Here is a 13,235-nt window from a genome sequence, read left to right on the forward strand (position 1 = left end):
GGTGGAGACCTGTCATCGTCTTGGCAACAGAATGAGGCTAAATGAGGCACGCGAACACACTGGGTTCAGATTTTAGAGTCCAACACTTCACATCGCTTTAAGATCTATAAGAGAACGCTAGTTATACGGATGAATCTGTTTTTATTTGTATTTTTAAATGGTCAAAAAGGTCAAAGAGGCTAACGGCTGCACTGAGCTTGATGTCGATTCTCAGTGTGATCGGCACTGTCAGCAACAATTCACAATAAATTTTAGTTTCACATTTTTGGTTTTCATTATTTTTATATTTTAGACCGATCAAGACGATATTAAATTTGTTCATCACCACAATTTGTATATCTGATGTGTGTGTGTGTGTGTGTGTGTGATAAAGGAGGACATTTTCCTCACTTTATTTATTTTGTGTGTTACTATGAAGAGCTTCTGATGAACTCATGGTTCATTAACATAATTCAATCATTATTCAATCTATCTATGTAAGGATTAGAAAGTATTATGTGTGTGTGTGTGTGTGTGTGTGTGTGTGTCCCACTGAGCAGGAGACAGGGCCACAGGTGAGATCCCTCTAAATTACACACAAGTGGTCATTAATTATAGACGACACTTTGGTCACATAAACGATTTCATCCTCAAATGAGGTCCGAGGGCGGCTGGTCCAACGTGTGTGTGTGTGTGTGTGTGTGTGTGTGTGTGTGTGTGTGTGTGTGTGTGTGTGTGTGTGTGTGAGTGATTTAGAGTGCTATCACCTGTGGCCCTGTTCCCAGCTCAGCAGGAAACGCACGCATGCAGACACACACGTTCAGTAGCATGTGGGTGTGTGTGTGTGTGTGTGTGTGTGTGTGTGTGTGTGTGTGTGTGTGTGTGTGTGTGCTGAATGTGGCGGCTCCATCCCGCACTCGGCTGAGCTTTGATGAACATACTCATTATGCTAAAGAGAGCGCCATGCCCGGGCTTCCCTGCGCCTTCGGGAAAGGTTAACTCAGGATGGTTACACAGCACGGCGAGAGCCCATGGGCGCGCGGGGCAGCAAGGCACTCTGGAGGGACGGGCCGGCGCCGTCAGATGTTTAAGGGCCAAAAATAGACCTCACTACGCAGAGCAAATATCAGCCCAGCATCAAGGCGCCGAGACTGATGTGTCAGAATAAACAAACGGGCCAAAATTCCACTTCCTGATTCATCTGTGAGAATGAAGTCTTTGGTTTATTTATTGGTATTTATCCGATCACGTGACACACCCACGATACGCCTGTGTTGCTAAGCTTCTTGCTAACACCTTGCTAACCAGTAACCTACAGGAGTTAGCAGGTTGTTACTTTACGGTTAAATCATTCTGGAGCCAAACTGAAAGAAGAAACACGCAACATTAGCTGCTAATGCTACTGAGGATACCTATGAGCAGAAACCAGCCACAAAGTTTAGAAATGGAGTTCAGAGACTGTAATCATTTTCCAAAGCCCTCTCCCCTCTCCCCTCCATCACTCTTTCCTTGACTCTATCTCTCTCTCTCTCTCTCTCCGTCGCTCCCTCAGAGTCAGAGATTACTGTGTAATTACATGAGAGATCAGCAAGAAAAAAGGATGAGAGAAAAAGGAACAGTATATTTTAACAAGGCGATGGAGGAGGAGGAGTGGCGACGGGGGGAGGAGGCGGCGTTGGCGGCGGCGGCGGCGGCGGCGCCCTCGACACAGGCCAACTGATTGTCTGCTTTTAATCCTCGACCTCATTATCACCTCCAGGTCCGGCAGTGGCAGTAAATGAATCTATCTGCTGAGTGTCAAATCTTCACACCTACACCCTGGTAATCACCCCAAGGTGCAAATACAGAAGATGGATAGAACCAGAGCCGGGGAGAGAGTGAGAGAGAGAGAGAGAGAGAGAGAGAGAGAGGGAGGGGAGGGAGAGAGAGGGAGAGAAAGAGAGAGAGGGTTAGAGAGAGGGTGAGAGAGCGAGAGAGAGAGGGAGAGAGAGAAAGAGAGAGAGGGTGAGGGGGGGGGAGAGAGAAAGAGAGGGGGGGGGAGAGAGAGTGAGAGGGTGCGAGAGTGAGAGAGAGAGAGGGAGAGAGAGAAAATGAAAGAGAGAGGGTGAGAGAGAGAGAGAGAGAGTCAGAGAGTCAGAGAGTCAGAGAGAGAGGGTAAGAGAGAGAGAGCGAAAGAAAGAGGGGTGAGAGAGAGAGATAAAGAGAGGGGGTGGGGGAGTGTGTGTGTGTGTGTGTGTGTGTGTGTGTGTGTGTGTGGCGTGGACGCTGCATCTCATCAACTAAATCTCCTCATTTCATAATTGAGTAAAGCAACATGCTGTTATTTGGTCGTAATTAAAGCCGATTAAATATTTATAACTTCTTTAAGGTCAAAGCTGTGACAGAATGTATAGATTTGGTTCAGATTACAGCTGTCAGATTAAAATGTCATAAATGCACATTTCCCTTTTTTTCTGCCTTAAATTGAAACGTCTATATTTGGATTCAAAGCTCCAGTATCTGTCTGATGTGTGTGAATCCACGCTTCTGTCCATCTGTCAGTGAAAATGGAAATAAATCCAAATATAAGAACTGATCTGTGTAACAGCAGAGAATGAAGCTTCAATGATCTGAGCAATAATAATACAAATATAATAAAATACCATATATACAAATAAATGAAGACATTATGAATAATAACTATACTACAGTTACTAGATGAGTTTACAATAACAGCACAAATGAATAGATCTGGTTTGCATTAGAAGAACAAAGAAGAAGAAAAAAGCTGCTTTTATCAAGAAATATGTGAAAATAATTAACCTTATCTACTCTTAGTCATTTCTATATGAAATACTACATTTTTCTCTGTTTTCTGACAGTTTTACTGAAGCAACTACAGAAATATGTTTACATCAAACACCTGAACCTAACAGTGAGGATGTTCTGCTGTAATTCAACTGAGCTGTCAGTTTAGCAGAACGTCTCACAAATCTAAGATAATTGGGAAAAATTTCTGCATTTTCTCTGTTTTTGTTTAATTTGTTTAATTTTGCATACCTAACATCAGTTAATGGACACACTGCCAATCTGCATTTGAATTTTGTTGATTTAAAAAAAAATGTGTGCACGTGTTTTGGACAAAATTGTCCACAGAAACCCGGCCGGTCGCTCAGATGGAGTTAAAGTTTCAGCCTTTGGCCCCCTGAGGATGTTTGGGGGCTAAACTGGAGACCAGGTGATGATGACCATTTCCCTTTCTCTTTCCTACACTGGTCCAAGTCAAATCAACATGAGGACATCAGCAGTGCAGTTTGCGCTCTGTGGCCCTTGGACCTCACGGTGGCCGGCCGGCTCGTGGCCTCGTCACCTCGTCAGCTCCACGCCGGCGGCCCCTGGGCTCTGTCAGCTGAGCTCCACAGAGCCCAGCCTCTGAGGGCTAAATGACTCCTGAGAAGTTGAAATCTACTTACAGCGGACACCGAGCCCCTTGGACAAATCCAACAAAAACCTCTGCTACCTTGAAAAACTATAATCATGCATTATGAAGTGGAAAGGATAGTGTGTAATAGAGAGATCCTAAACCCATTCGCCCTCCTGAATTATTCATTGAATTCAAATAACAGACAGAATCATTTTCTTAAAATATCTCAATCATTTTTCACACAGGCTTTAAAATGGTGTGGAACAACACAGATGCAGTGTGTGTGTGTGTGTGTGTGTGCATCTGCGGGTGTGACTGACAGGGAATAAACACCATAACATGAAAGGTGGACTCTGCAGGGTTCCCACGGCAACCAACCAACCATTGTGAGAAGCCTTTTATTCCAGGGCAGGTCAGTGTTTTAAACCCAAACAGGAATGATGCTCATATATTCTATGAGTGTGTTTACAGTAAGATCATGTGTTTTAATCAGTTTCCCTGCTCTATGTTGTGTTTATTATATGTGTGGACGATAAATTCATATTTTACCTTATTCTAATTTATTCTACCCTGACGACTTACATGCATCTTGTCCAAAAGGAGAGTTTGGAGTCTGAATCAATCAATATTGGCCTTATATCAGTAAGACATTCAGTCGTTCTTTCACATAAATATTTTCTCCTCATTGCCTTTAGTAAACATTGACTTTATTAGAGAGGAAGATGCTACGTTGTGTCATCTCTCACTGTTCACTTCCCTTCTCTTTCCTTTCCTAGCGTCGCTGCATGAAGGAGGAGCGAGCCGCAGCAAAATAGTCGGCTGAGCGCTGAAGAAGGACGGGGCTAAAATATGATAATGAGTACAAATGGGATTATTAGGAGGCGGCGTGTCATCAGTCTGACTGATCCATGATGTCAAACTAGGCAAGCAAATTCAGTTACGTCTGCAATTACTCCCCGGCGCTAGTGGAGACGTATCGGAGACGTTAAATATTGATGGAAACATAGATGCCACATTTGTTCATCTCCAAAGGTGAACGCATCTCCTGCAGCTAATCGCAAATGCTAAATGTGAAGCTTTTCCATTCGTCACGCTGATCTCCAAAGCAGCTGCGCGAACTGTTGTGTTGTTGTGTTGTTGTCACGTGCCAGACGCGCTGAGGCTGTTAGGCAACGTGCACTTTGGTTCCTAGAACAGTATGATTGTTATTACAGTGTTTTCTACGTAAAAGTCAAGTGTCTTCACTGCCGCCTTGACTTGATTGATAAGTTCTGAGCCCAGCACAGAGTTTCCACAGCTAATATGACCTCATGATCTGAGGCCAAACAGGGCTCTAAATAAATGTATTTCAAGTCCAGGGAGGTAAAACCAGGTGAGAAGTGAAGGTGCTGAACATGTGACTCCCTCTGTGTGTGTGTGTGTGTCCCTCCTGTCCAGCTGAACCCTGTGAGCTCATGTGCAGAGACACTGGTGAGCTCCTCTGCCACACCCGTAGTGGCGTCTCTAAAGCTTGCAGCAGGTGATCCTTATTAGCCACACTTCACATTCAAATTACCTGCACTGCAGCTGTGCTCCATTACATCATCAGTGTTACTTTGTAGCCCATGGGTGTAGTAAGTGTAAACACATCACCATGTAATTGCTTTCTTATATGACAAGCTCAGAACTTATCAATCTATTCTCTGTACCTTTGGGAGCTATAAAGAAAGGATGGATGGAGGTCTTTGGGAGGTGGGATGAAACCCCTGCAGGCACGGAGGGAACACACTCGCTCCTCACAGAAAGGCCCGACTAGGAAGGTGGTCCATGCAGGATTTAAACCCGGGACCTCCTTGCTTTGAATCTCAGACATTGGTGGAAATTTGCGATCTTGTTTGGTAGATTGTGTTTTTTAGGGTTCAGCTTTTTTATTGAAGCTGAATTCACTGAAACAGGATCTGGTTTCAAAGGGAAAGAGAATGGTACCTGCTGTTAAACTTCTCCGGGTGTTTCTCCCTCATGACGTGGAAGCGATGAGCGATGGAGGCGTCCTGCAACACACAAGCGACACACAGAGGAGAGTTTAGAGGCTTTATTGATACAGGACGGATACACAATGTTTTCTTTATGGCCCAGCTTTGATTTATTTATTTGCTCATTATTTTGATCATTTCTATACAAAACCAGTTTTATATTATATTCATTAACCCTGTAATTTCAGCCACCATGCTTTCCTACAGTTCAGAGCTCTATTCTCTCACAGCTCTGGTGACTGAGGCTCTGTTTCCTTCTCTAATTGTCTCAGTTGGACGTTGGAGTCTCTCACACACAGAGCTGAGCAGCACTTTAACATCTTAATTTCTAAATATCTACTGTTTCTTTGCTCCAGTCGTGCTCACTCAGATCATATGTCACTGTGTGTTTCTGTAATATGAAATGAGCTCTGTGTGTGTGTGTGTGTGTGTGTGTGTGTGTGTGTGTGTGTGTGTGTGTGTGTGTGTGTGTGTGTGTGTGTGTGTGTGTGTGTGTGAGGTGGTGGCGGGGTTGAGCCAGGGATGAGGGGTATCGACAGAAAGCCTGATGAACAGCACGTCGTCTCCACACAGGCTAATTAATTAAACACACATTGTGAGTAATCACAGCTCCCAACCAGCCTACAGGATGCTGCAGACACCCCTGGCAACCAACTTGTTTTCTCTCTCTCTCTCTCTCTCTCTCTCTCTCTCTCTCTCTCTCTCTCCCTTCCTCCACCTCTCCTCTGTGTGTCACACTCGACCTTTCTCTCACCCCTCCTCTCTCTCTCTCTCTCTCTCTCCCTCTCCCTCTCCTTCCCTCCCTGTGGCCTGGGGCAAAAAGTACAGCCACATTGGAGTAGCGGGTGTTAAGCTGATACAGTTCATGTTACATATGTTAGTGGAGTGTGAGTGACAGCGACGCCTCAGCAGTATGTTAACACCACCGCGGTGTGGCAAGGTTGGTGTGTAGGAGCTCAGCGTTCACTCACTACTAGAGTATTTATAGTTAAACTGTACAGTAAAATATGATGTAGTTTGATCAATACAACCAATGATTGATTGAACAGTTATAGCTCTGATTGATAGAATGGTTTAGTCATTTGGAACAACAGAAAAACTTAAATATATTCACTTTAAAGTCACATTAAGCAAAGAAAGGCAGCAGATCCTCCAGTTTGAGATCCTGGGACCAGCAGGATCTTACTTGATGGCCGAAAAAGTATTCATTCAAATTGAAAGTTGATCAATTTGTCAATCAATTTGCACTGACAATGCAAAAATTTAGGATGACTTTAATCTGGAAGATGAATTTCCTTACATGGATAATAAACTTCCACTGTTCAAACACTGCAAGGGAAAGAAGGAAAAGACGAAGGAAGAAGATAAAAGACTTTCAGGGTGGAGCTCTTCTTCTCCAATAAGTTGAAACAGAGCCGGACTCAAAGGCGTCTCAGCCTGAAGACAGTTAGAGACGGTAGGACTCAGAGAGGAGATCCTGCCAAGACCAGGTTTGCTGGCCAAGGGATAGAAAGGAGGATAGTTACTGTCTGTGCGCAGAAAAAGTGTCTCCTTATTACAGACAAGAAAGCTGCCGCCCCCTGGTGGAGGGAGACCTTATAGAGCAGGGGTGCCCACACTTTTCCAGCTTGGGATCTACTTTTAAAAAGACCAAGTGTTTCCACCATTTGAGTTCTGATTGGTTATTTATTGTAGTACCTCATCTAATAGACCATTAGATGAGGGTGCCGACTCGGCCGAGTGTGCAACGGCGTACTTGCCGGTGTCGGCTAACTTTGAACGATATGCAAAAAACAAAACCAAACAAAACATTTTTTTTTTTTTTTTTTTTGGAATGCCATGCGATCGACCCACATTGCCAATACGTCGTTGCCAATACGTCGATCGCGATCGACCGGCTCTGGACCAAGAGCAGAGCTTTACCAGTACAAAGAGCAGATCTGTAATTATTCAGCTTTATCTTCAATCTTGCCTGATAAATCAAGATCTTCAGTGTGAATGTAAGCATGAAAGCTACAGTAAACCCTTAAGCAGGAGACCATCAGCAGCAGATTGTGACCTTTCCAATAACGGACGACACTGAAAGCTTTCATCTTCTCACTTCAAAGCCGCTGTCAGCAGAAACGTGGCGGCGAGTCCAAACTCTGAAAACAATGAAGTTAACTGAGAATGAAAAACACCTCAAGGAAGGAGCGAGGGGGAGAAAAGTTTGTTGGGGGGGCGGTGTGTTCCCCTGCTCGCTCATTTTGAGTGGCACTATTGAAACAGCAGCCACAGAGGCGACCCCCTGCCAGCTCCCTGTACAGACATCTTTAGTAAAAGCCAAACAGAAAAATCAATGGAGCTCCTCTTGATGTCTCCTCAAGACCCTGTTAGCAGAAGACCAAAAGGAATCCTGGAGATCCCTGCAGACTCGCCTCACGCTCCCAACGCCAACCAGAGAGGCGCGATGATGGATGTATCTGAGAGAAGAGGTGTACTCGCTTACAAACGGGACAATCGCTGGAAACAAGAGAGTGAGGAGAGGAGAGAGGAGGAGAGGAGAGGAGAGGGGAGGAGAGGAGAGGAGAGGAGGAGAGGTCGTGTCCCCTTTGGTTTGGGTCTGAGATCTGTGAGCATCTGTGGCATCACAGCAGTAAACAAACACTTCCAGCTCTTTGTCAACATGTTACCATGTCGTGATTGTATCAAATCTCACTGCGCTACAGGAAATCCTATTTGAACTTCATCATAAAGATCTTCTGTTGCATTAAGATCCTGCCTTACATGGAAGAAAGCAACAAGACATTTATTCTGAATTGATTCTTAATTTTGTCAGAACGACCAAACATGGATCAGATTGATTGGTCATGATTCCAGGGAAGAGTTAAGTCACAGACGACCTGAGTGGATCTGTCACTATCTGAGGCTCGGTGGCTCAGACTGGGATCAGACACGCTGAGCTCCGCTGCCGTCCACACCTGTGTGAGCTCGCAGCACAAACACACACACACACACACACATACACACATTTACCTGAAGGGTGGCTGTGCTCATTAACATCACCACAAACATGAACACCTGCAGGGAGACAACATTTACTGCCCTATTGATGATTCACCTCTAAATACTCGTAACGCAGTTCATCCAGATATCTGCTCCACCTCAAAGACGTCAAATCAATCCATAAATGACATTTTATAAACTGATATGTGTCTTTTTAAAACCCTTTCAAAGACGTACTCTTGTCCTGGGTGTCTTTAAAATCAAAGTGATCCCTGACTAAGACAGTATAAGTCGTCCTATAACGGCACATCAGACACATCCACACGTTCATGCTTTGGCAGCAGCGGGACGATGTCAGCCCCTCTCTCTCTCTCTCTCTCTCTCTCTCTCTCTCTCTCTCTCTCTCTCTCTCTCTCTCTCTCTCTCTCTCTCTCTCTCTCTCTCTCTCTCTCTCTCTCTCTCTCTCTCTCTCTCTCTCTCTCTCTCTCTCTCTCTCTCTCTCTCTCTCTCTCTCTCTCTCTCTCTCTCTCTCTCTCTCTCTCTCTCTCTCTCTCTCTCTCTCTCTCTCTCTCTCTCTCTCTCTCTCTCTCTCTCCCCGTAGCTGCCCTCAAATAATTACCAATGTAAAAATCTGGCACCCAAATTAATACAGGACATGTGTAATGTCCCCTCATAGCTCAAAGTTTAGTCCAATTATGAGTGGGCCCCAGCCGTTTGATGTGCCTTCACCACGGGCGAGAGTAATGGCTTTGACAGGAGCGCCGGGGTCATTAGGGCGACTGACTGCATTATGGTAGTGCAGCGCGCTCAGTGATTAGTTCTGTCTCTCACCCCTGGCCCTGATTGAGATCATTACACTTCACGTCACTTCCACATCCTCCCAAAGGGATGGCGCCATTAATTCTCAATCCAACCGGCTGAGGCAGAAGCTGAGGTTGAGGGAGTTTACGAAAATAGATGATCTTTGTCTTTGCGAAGGATCACCTGGGTTTACGGATATAAATGACCTGGAAAATGAAGTTATCCTGTGAAAGTTTCAGTTTGTTTGACTCTAATGGTCTCAGTCTGATTGGTTTTTACGTTTGTTTCATCTGCTTCTCGCGCTGGCGGCGTCGCTCCTTTACATTTTGGCTGCCGCTGCTGATCTTTGGATCCGACCGGCGTCATTATAGAAGCAATCCATCCTCATCTGCATAATCTCCGAGGTAATTATTAGCTTGACTTGTCACATAATCTTTATTGTCTTCTTCTTTCTCCTTTAATTTGACGGAAAGCAGAAAAACTGAATCAAAATGTGTCACAAAATATAATATCACACTAAATTCCGCAGAGAGCTCAAAGTCGCCTTAATCCCCTGCAAACAACTTCATCTGTGATCATGGCGCCTGCTGGGTGTTAATCCCACTGAGTCATAACGAAGCAGCCAGGACGAACCTGTGGTGGAGTTTTGTCTCCGGTCTCCTACAGGCACCAAACTTTACCTCAGGCTCTTTATCAAACAACACGCCTTCTCCAGTGTTAAAGCTCGTGTGCAGGCGGAAAAGAACAAAAGCGAGAGACAGGGGAGGAAGTCTTTGGCCGTCAATCCTATTATACTGTCCAAGTATTCTGGGTCAGTCCCGTGGTCTCCCTATCCACCCTGGAACTGATTTGATGCTCAACTGATCCTTTCAATACGAAAGGAGCAACGGTTCTACTCTAAACTCCTCCCCCTCCCCCTGAGGGTCCCTGAATGTGCTGGCACCCTGGCGAGAAAACTCCTTTCAGCCTCTTGTATCCAAGACCTCATTCTTCCTCTCACCAGCCAGATATTGTGACCGTAAGACTTGATCCAGCCAGACATTGAGAGCTTCGCCTTCAGGCTCATCTCTCTCTTCACCAATCCTTCCGATCACTTCCGTGCTACCGCCACCAGACTACAAAATACTTCCAAATCAAAAAAGCATCACGCCACACTTGTGCACCCTTGTCCAGTCTGACGCAGTGCGATGAACTTCTATAATCGCAGTAATCACACAGTCTTTGGGACGGAGAATAGACAAAGACAAAAAAAATGTGCGTCCCCTCCTCCATCTGTCCTTCATCTCATATTCAGACGGATTAGCACCGCCTTTCTTCACCTCTATCACAATGTTAACAAGACCTGTCCTCCTAACACCCCCTAACGGCGTCATTACGGGCCCAGGCTCGAGGTGTTATTCAACTAACATTTGTAGCGCCATGCATCACTTATGTCCCCGCCGACGCCGCGTACGACTTTCACAATACAGACTCTCCCCCTCCTCCTCCACCTGCAAATGTCAATTACCATATTTCCCCCTGACATTTATCAGTAATGGCCAACATGAGCTACGTGAAATCAGTGTCATTATGTTGGAGATGGGCGGGGGTGGGGCGGGGCGGGGCGGGGTGGGGGGGGGGGGTTGATGCTGATGGGTGCCGAGGGGCCGTACACCACGCAGACACACAACGAGGCGTGTTTATCGATCACAGGCACTTTGAGGGTGAAGCGCGTCTCAATAAAGGCGTAAGTAGAATGTGATCAAAGCAAATCAACTTCGTGAGAGGTTCTGCTCTGGGGATTCTCTTTAATTCCTCCTTTACCTTTACCTACACAAAGATACGGAGGGGGCATTATTCAGTTTATTAGTAAACATATCTATCATTACTCCACTGTTGCCATGTGGTGTTTTGTCCAAAATGTGCATGGATATGAACTCTGGTTACATGGAGTCGTTCATACACTGACATCTGTAATAAAGACATCCAGGAACCTTCCAATACCTTGGCAACTGTTCTAAGGAATGGAAGACTTGACTTTAGATTTTGGAATTCATCATCCCAGCTGTTGAAGTGTGTGTTACTCACCACTCCAATAGAGAAGTAGTTGTTGACGATGCTGTAGGGCACCGGGTCTCCGCGTTCCTCCTTGTCTGTGGGCGTGACATCGATCTTCCAGCGGTCCAGCATCACCTCCGTGCTGTTCTCGATGTCCCGCATTGACTTCAGGAGGCTCTCGCCCTCGTAGCCTAAAGGTGAGTCGCCAAGAATCGTCAACAGATACATTTGTAAATCAATTCAATCTGTCAAGGAGCTTGTTTATTCTGTATGTATGCATGATGACTCAAAGGGTTAATGATAGGTGGGTTGTGGGCCAAAAACAAAATAGCAGATTTTATTATAGTGGATTTTTTAAGGTGGATCTGCATCATAGTCACAGAATACAAAAACAAAATTGTAGGCCACAGACAACCATTCAGACGGCTCATAATGTATCAACACTGGGTCACCACTAGATGGCAGCAAAGACAAAGGTAGGTTCTGGATCTGGTGGTCAGAAAGTCTTCAGCTAGGAGCTAAATGTGCCAAACTCATTTACTAATTGGGGCCACCTATCATCTTGTCACAGACGCACCTCCTCCCCATCGCAGACACCTCGCCAGGTCGTTGCCGGTGCCCAGAGGAAGTATACACACGGGGGGGTTCCTGTCCAGGTTGGCCTTATCTGGAGCAGAGGGACAAACATCACAACGCCACACATTCACCTGCAGCGTCACAAAAGCATCAAATCCATTTTAAAAGAGCCAGAGGGAAGAACTACAAATCAGCATGAATGTCCAGCTGTATGTTCTATTTCAAGAGACTCAGTTTGTCCCTGGGTTATTACTGTTCTTTGTTTTGATTGATAAAAAATTGAGGCAATTTTTGAGCGCCTGAACAAGTAACAGGTCTTCCAAGACCAAATAGAAGAGGCCAGGTGATTTTTTTAAACGACGACTAATATGTTGTTCTCCCCACTCAGGTAATCATCCCATTTAACCCCCCCCCCCGAACACGCAGGCTTGGACGTAATGAAAGTGTTTATATACAAATCAGAGCGCCTGCTTTACCATTCCAGGCAGAACAATAAGCGCCATGTTGCTTTGGCAAAACTAATAAAAACAAATGCAATTTTCAGAAAAACGGAAATAGACTCCTCAGGTTCGACCACTTGAAATGTTATGGGAGAGTGACAACAGTGTGAGTACATGCGAGGTGTCGCCCCGGGGGGTTCGGAACATTTGCTACGCTCGGAAAACGCAAAGTTCCAACAGTAATGACGTTCAGGAGGAAGAAGCTCCGCCTGAAGTCTCATTACTGAATCCTCAATCACAACACTTGAAACACCTCGCAACTGGCAGAAAAGAGTTGAACTACTTTAAATGTACATGAAGATATTTCATTTGTTGAATTAAAAAGAATTAAAATACTTTTATGACCCCGATAAGAGGCCGAATGCTTTGTTGCGTTTCCTCACACATCATGAAATGTACAGGAGCTGATCTGGTACCTATGAAGTCCAGGATCCAGCCCACTGTGCCGTCTCCGCCGCAGGCCAGCACTTTGAAATCTGGAACCTCTCTGAAGAAGTTCAACCTACAAAAACAAAGACACTTTACTGATCAGTGCGAAGCGAGAAGCTGTACTCTCACTCGGACTCGTGGTTCTGTCTCTGAAGACGTGAGCGGGGATGAGTGGGGATGTGATCTATGCGCCCTCGTCTGCTACAACATGCTGCTGCTCTGCAAAAAAAAAAACCCTCCAATCCCGCAAAATAACACATGTGGCATTGACAATTATTCATTCAGCGAGCTTGCCTGCCTGTTGGAGGACTAATTGGATCATGACAGGCAATGTTCAGTCCAACTTCTTCCGTTCCTTCACAATAACGAAGCTCTAACTGAATGAGGCAGCCTCTGAGCCTCGTATGCCGGGTAAATGATTCGCTCAATTACTCTCCAACTGGGACCACAAACCATATTAGACGCAAAACAGACGGCCGCCGACATGAAAGGCAACTTTGGGGATATTTGAAT

The 13,235-nt window shown here is 45.3% G+C and overlaps 1 protein-coding gene across 2 annotated transcripts in view; it reads right to left on the bottom strand.

Annotated features, from left to right (window-relative positions):
* dgkb (diacylglycerol kinase, beta) overlaps nucleotides 1-13,235 on the bottom strand; it is a 50,452-nt gene that overhangs the window by 13,983 nt on the left and 23,234 nt on the right. For both annotated transcript variants that reach the window (XM_076150594.1, XM_076150593.1), the window contains 4 exons: nucleotides 12,710-12,795; nucleotides 11,795-11,884; nucleotides 11,248-11,408; nucleotides 5,348-5,412 (listed from right to left, as the gene is read on the bottom strand). In XM_076150594.1, the coding sequence (XP_076006709.1) occupies nucleotides 5,348-5,412; nucleotides 11,248-11,408; nucleotides 11,795-11,884; nucleotides 12,710-12,795 (402 nt within the window). The remainder of the gene's footprint in view (nucleotides 1-5,347; nucleotides 5,413-11,247; nucleotides 11,409-11,794; nucleotides 11,885-12,709; nucleotides 12,796-13,235) is intronic.

This window comes from Genypterus blacodes, unplaced genomic scaffold, assembly GCF_046128005.1.
Source record: "Genypterus blacodes isolate CSIRO-AG114 ecotype Tasmania unplaced genomic scaffold, CSIRO-AGI_Gbla_v1 ptg000052l_1, whole genome shotgun sequence".
In the NCBI taxonomy this organism is placed as follows: Eukaryota; Metazoa; Chordata; class Actinopteri; order Ophidiiformes; family Ophidiidae; genus Genypterus; species Genypterus blacodes.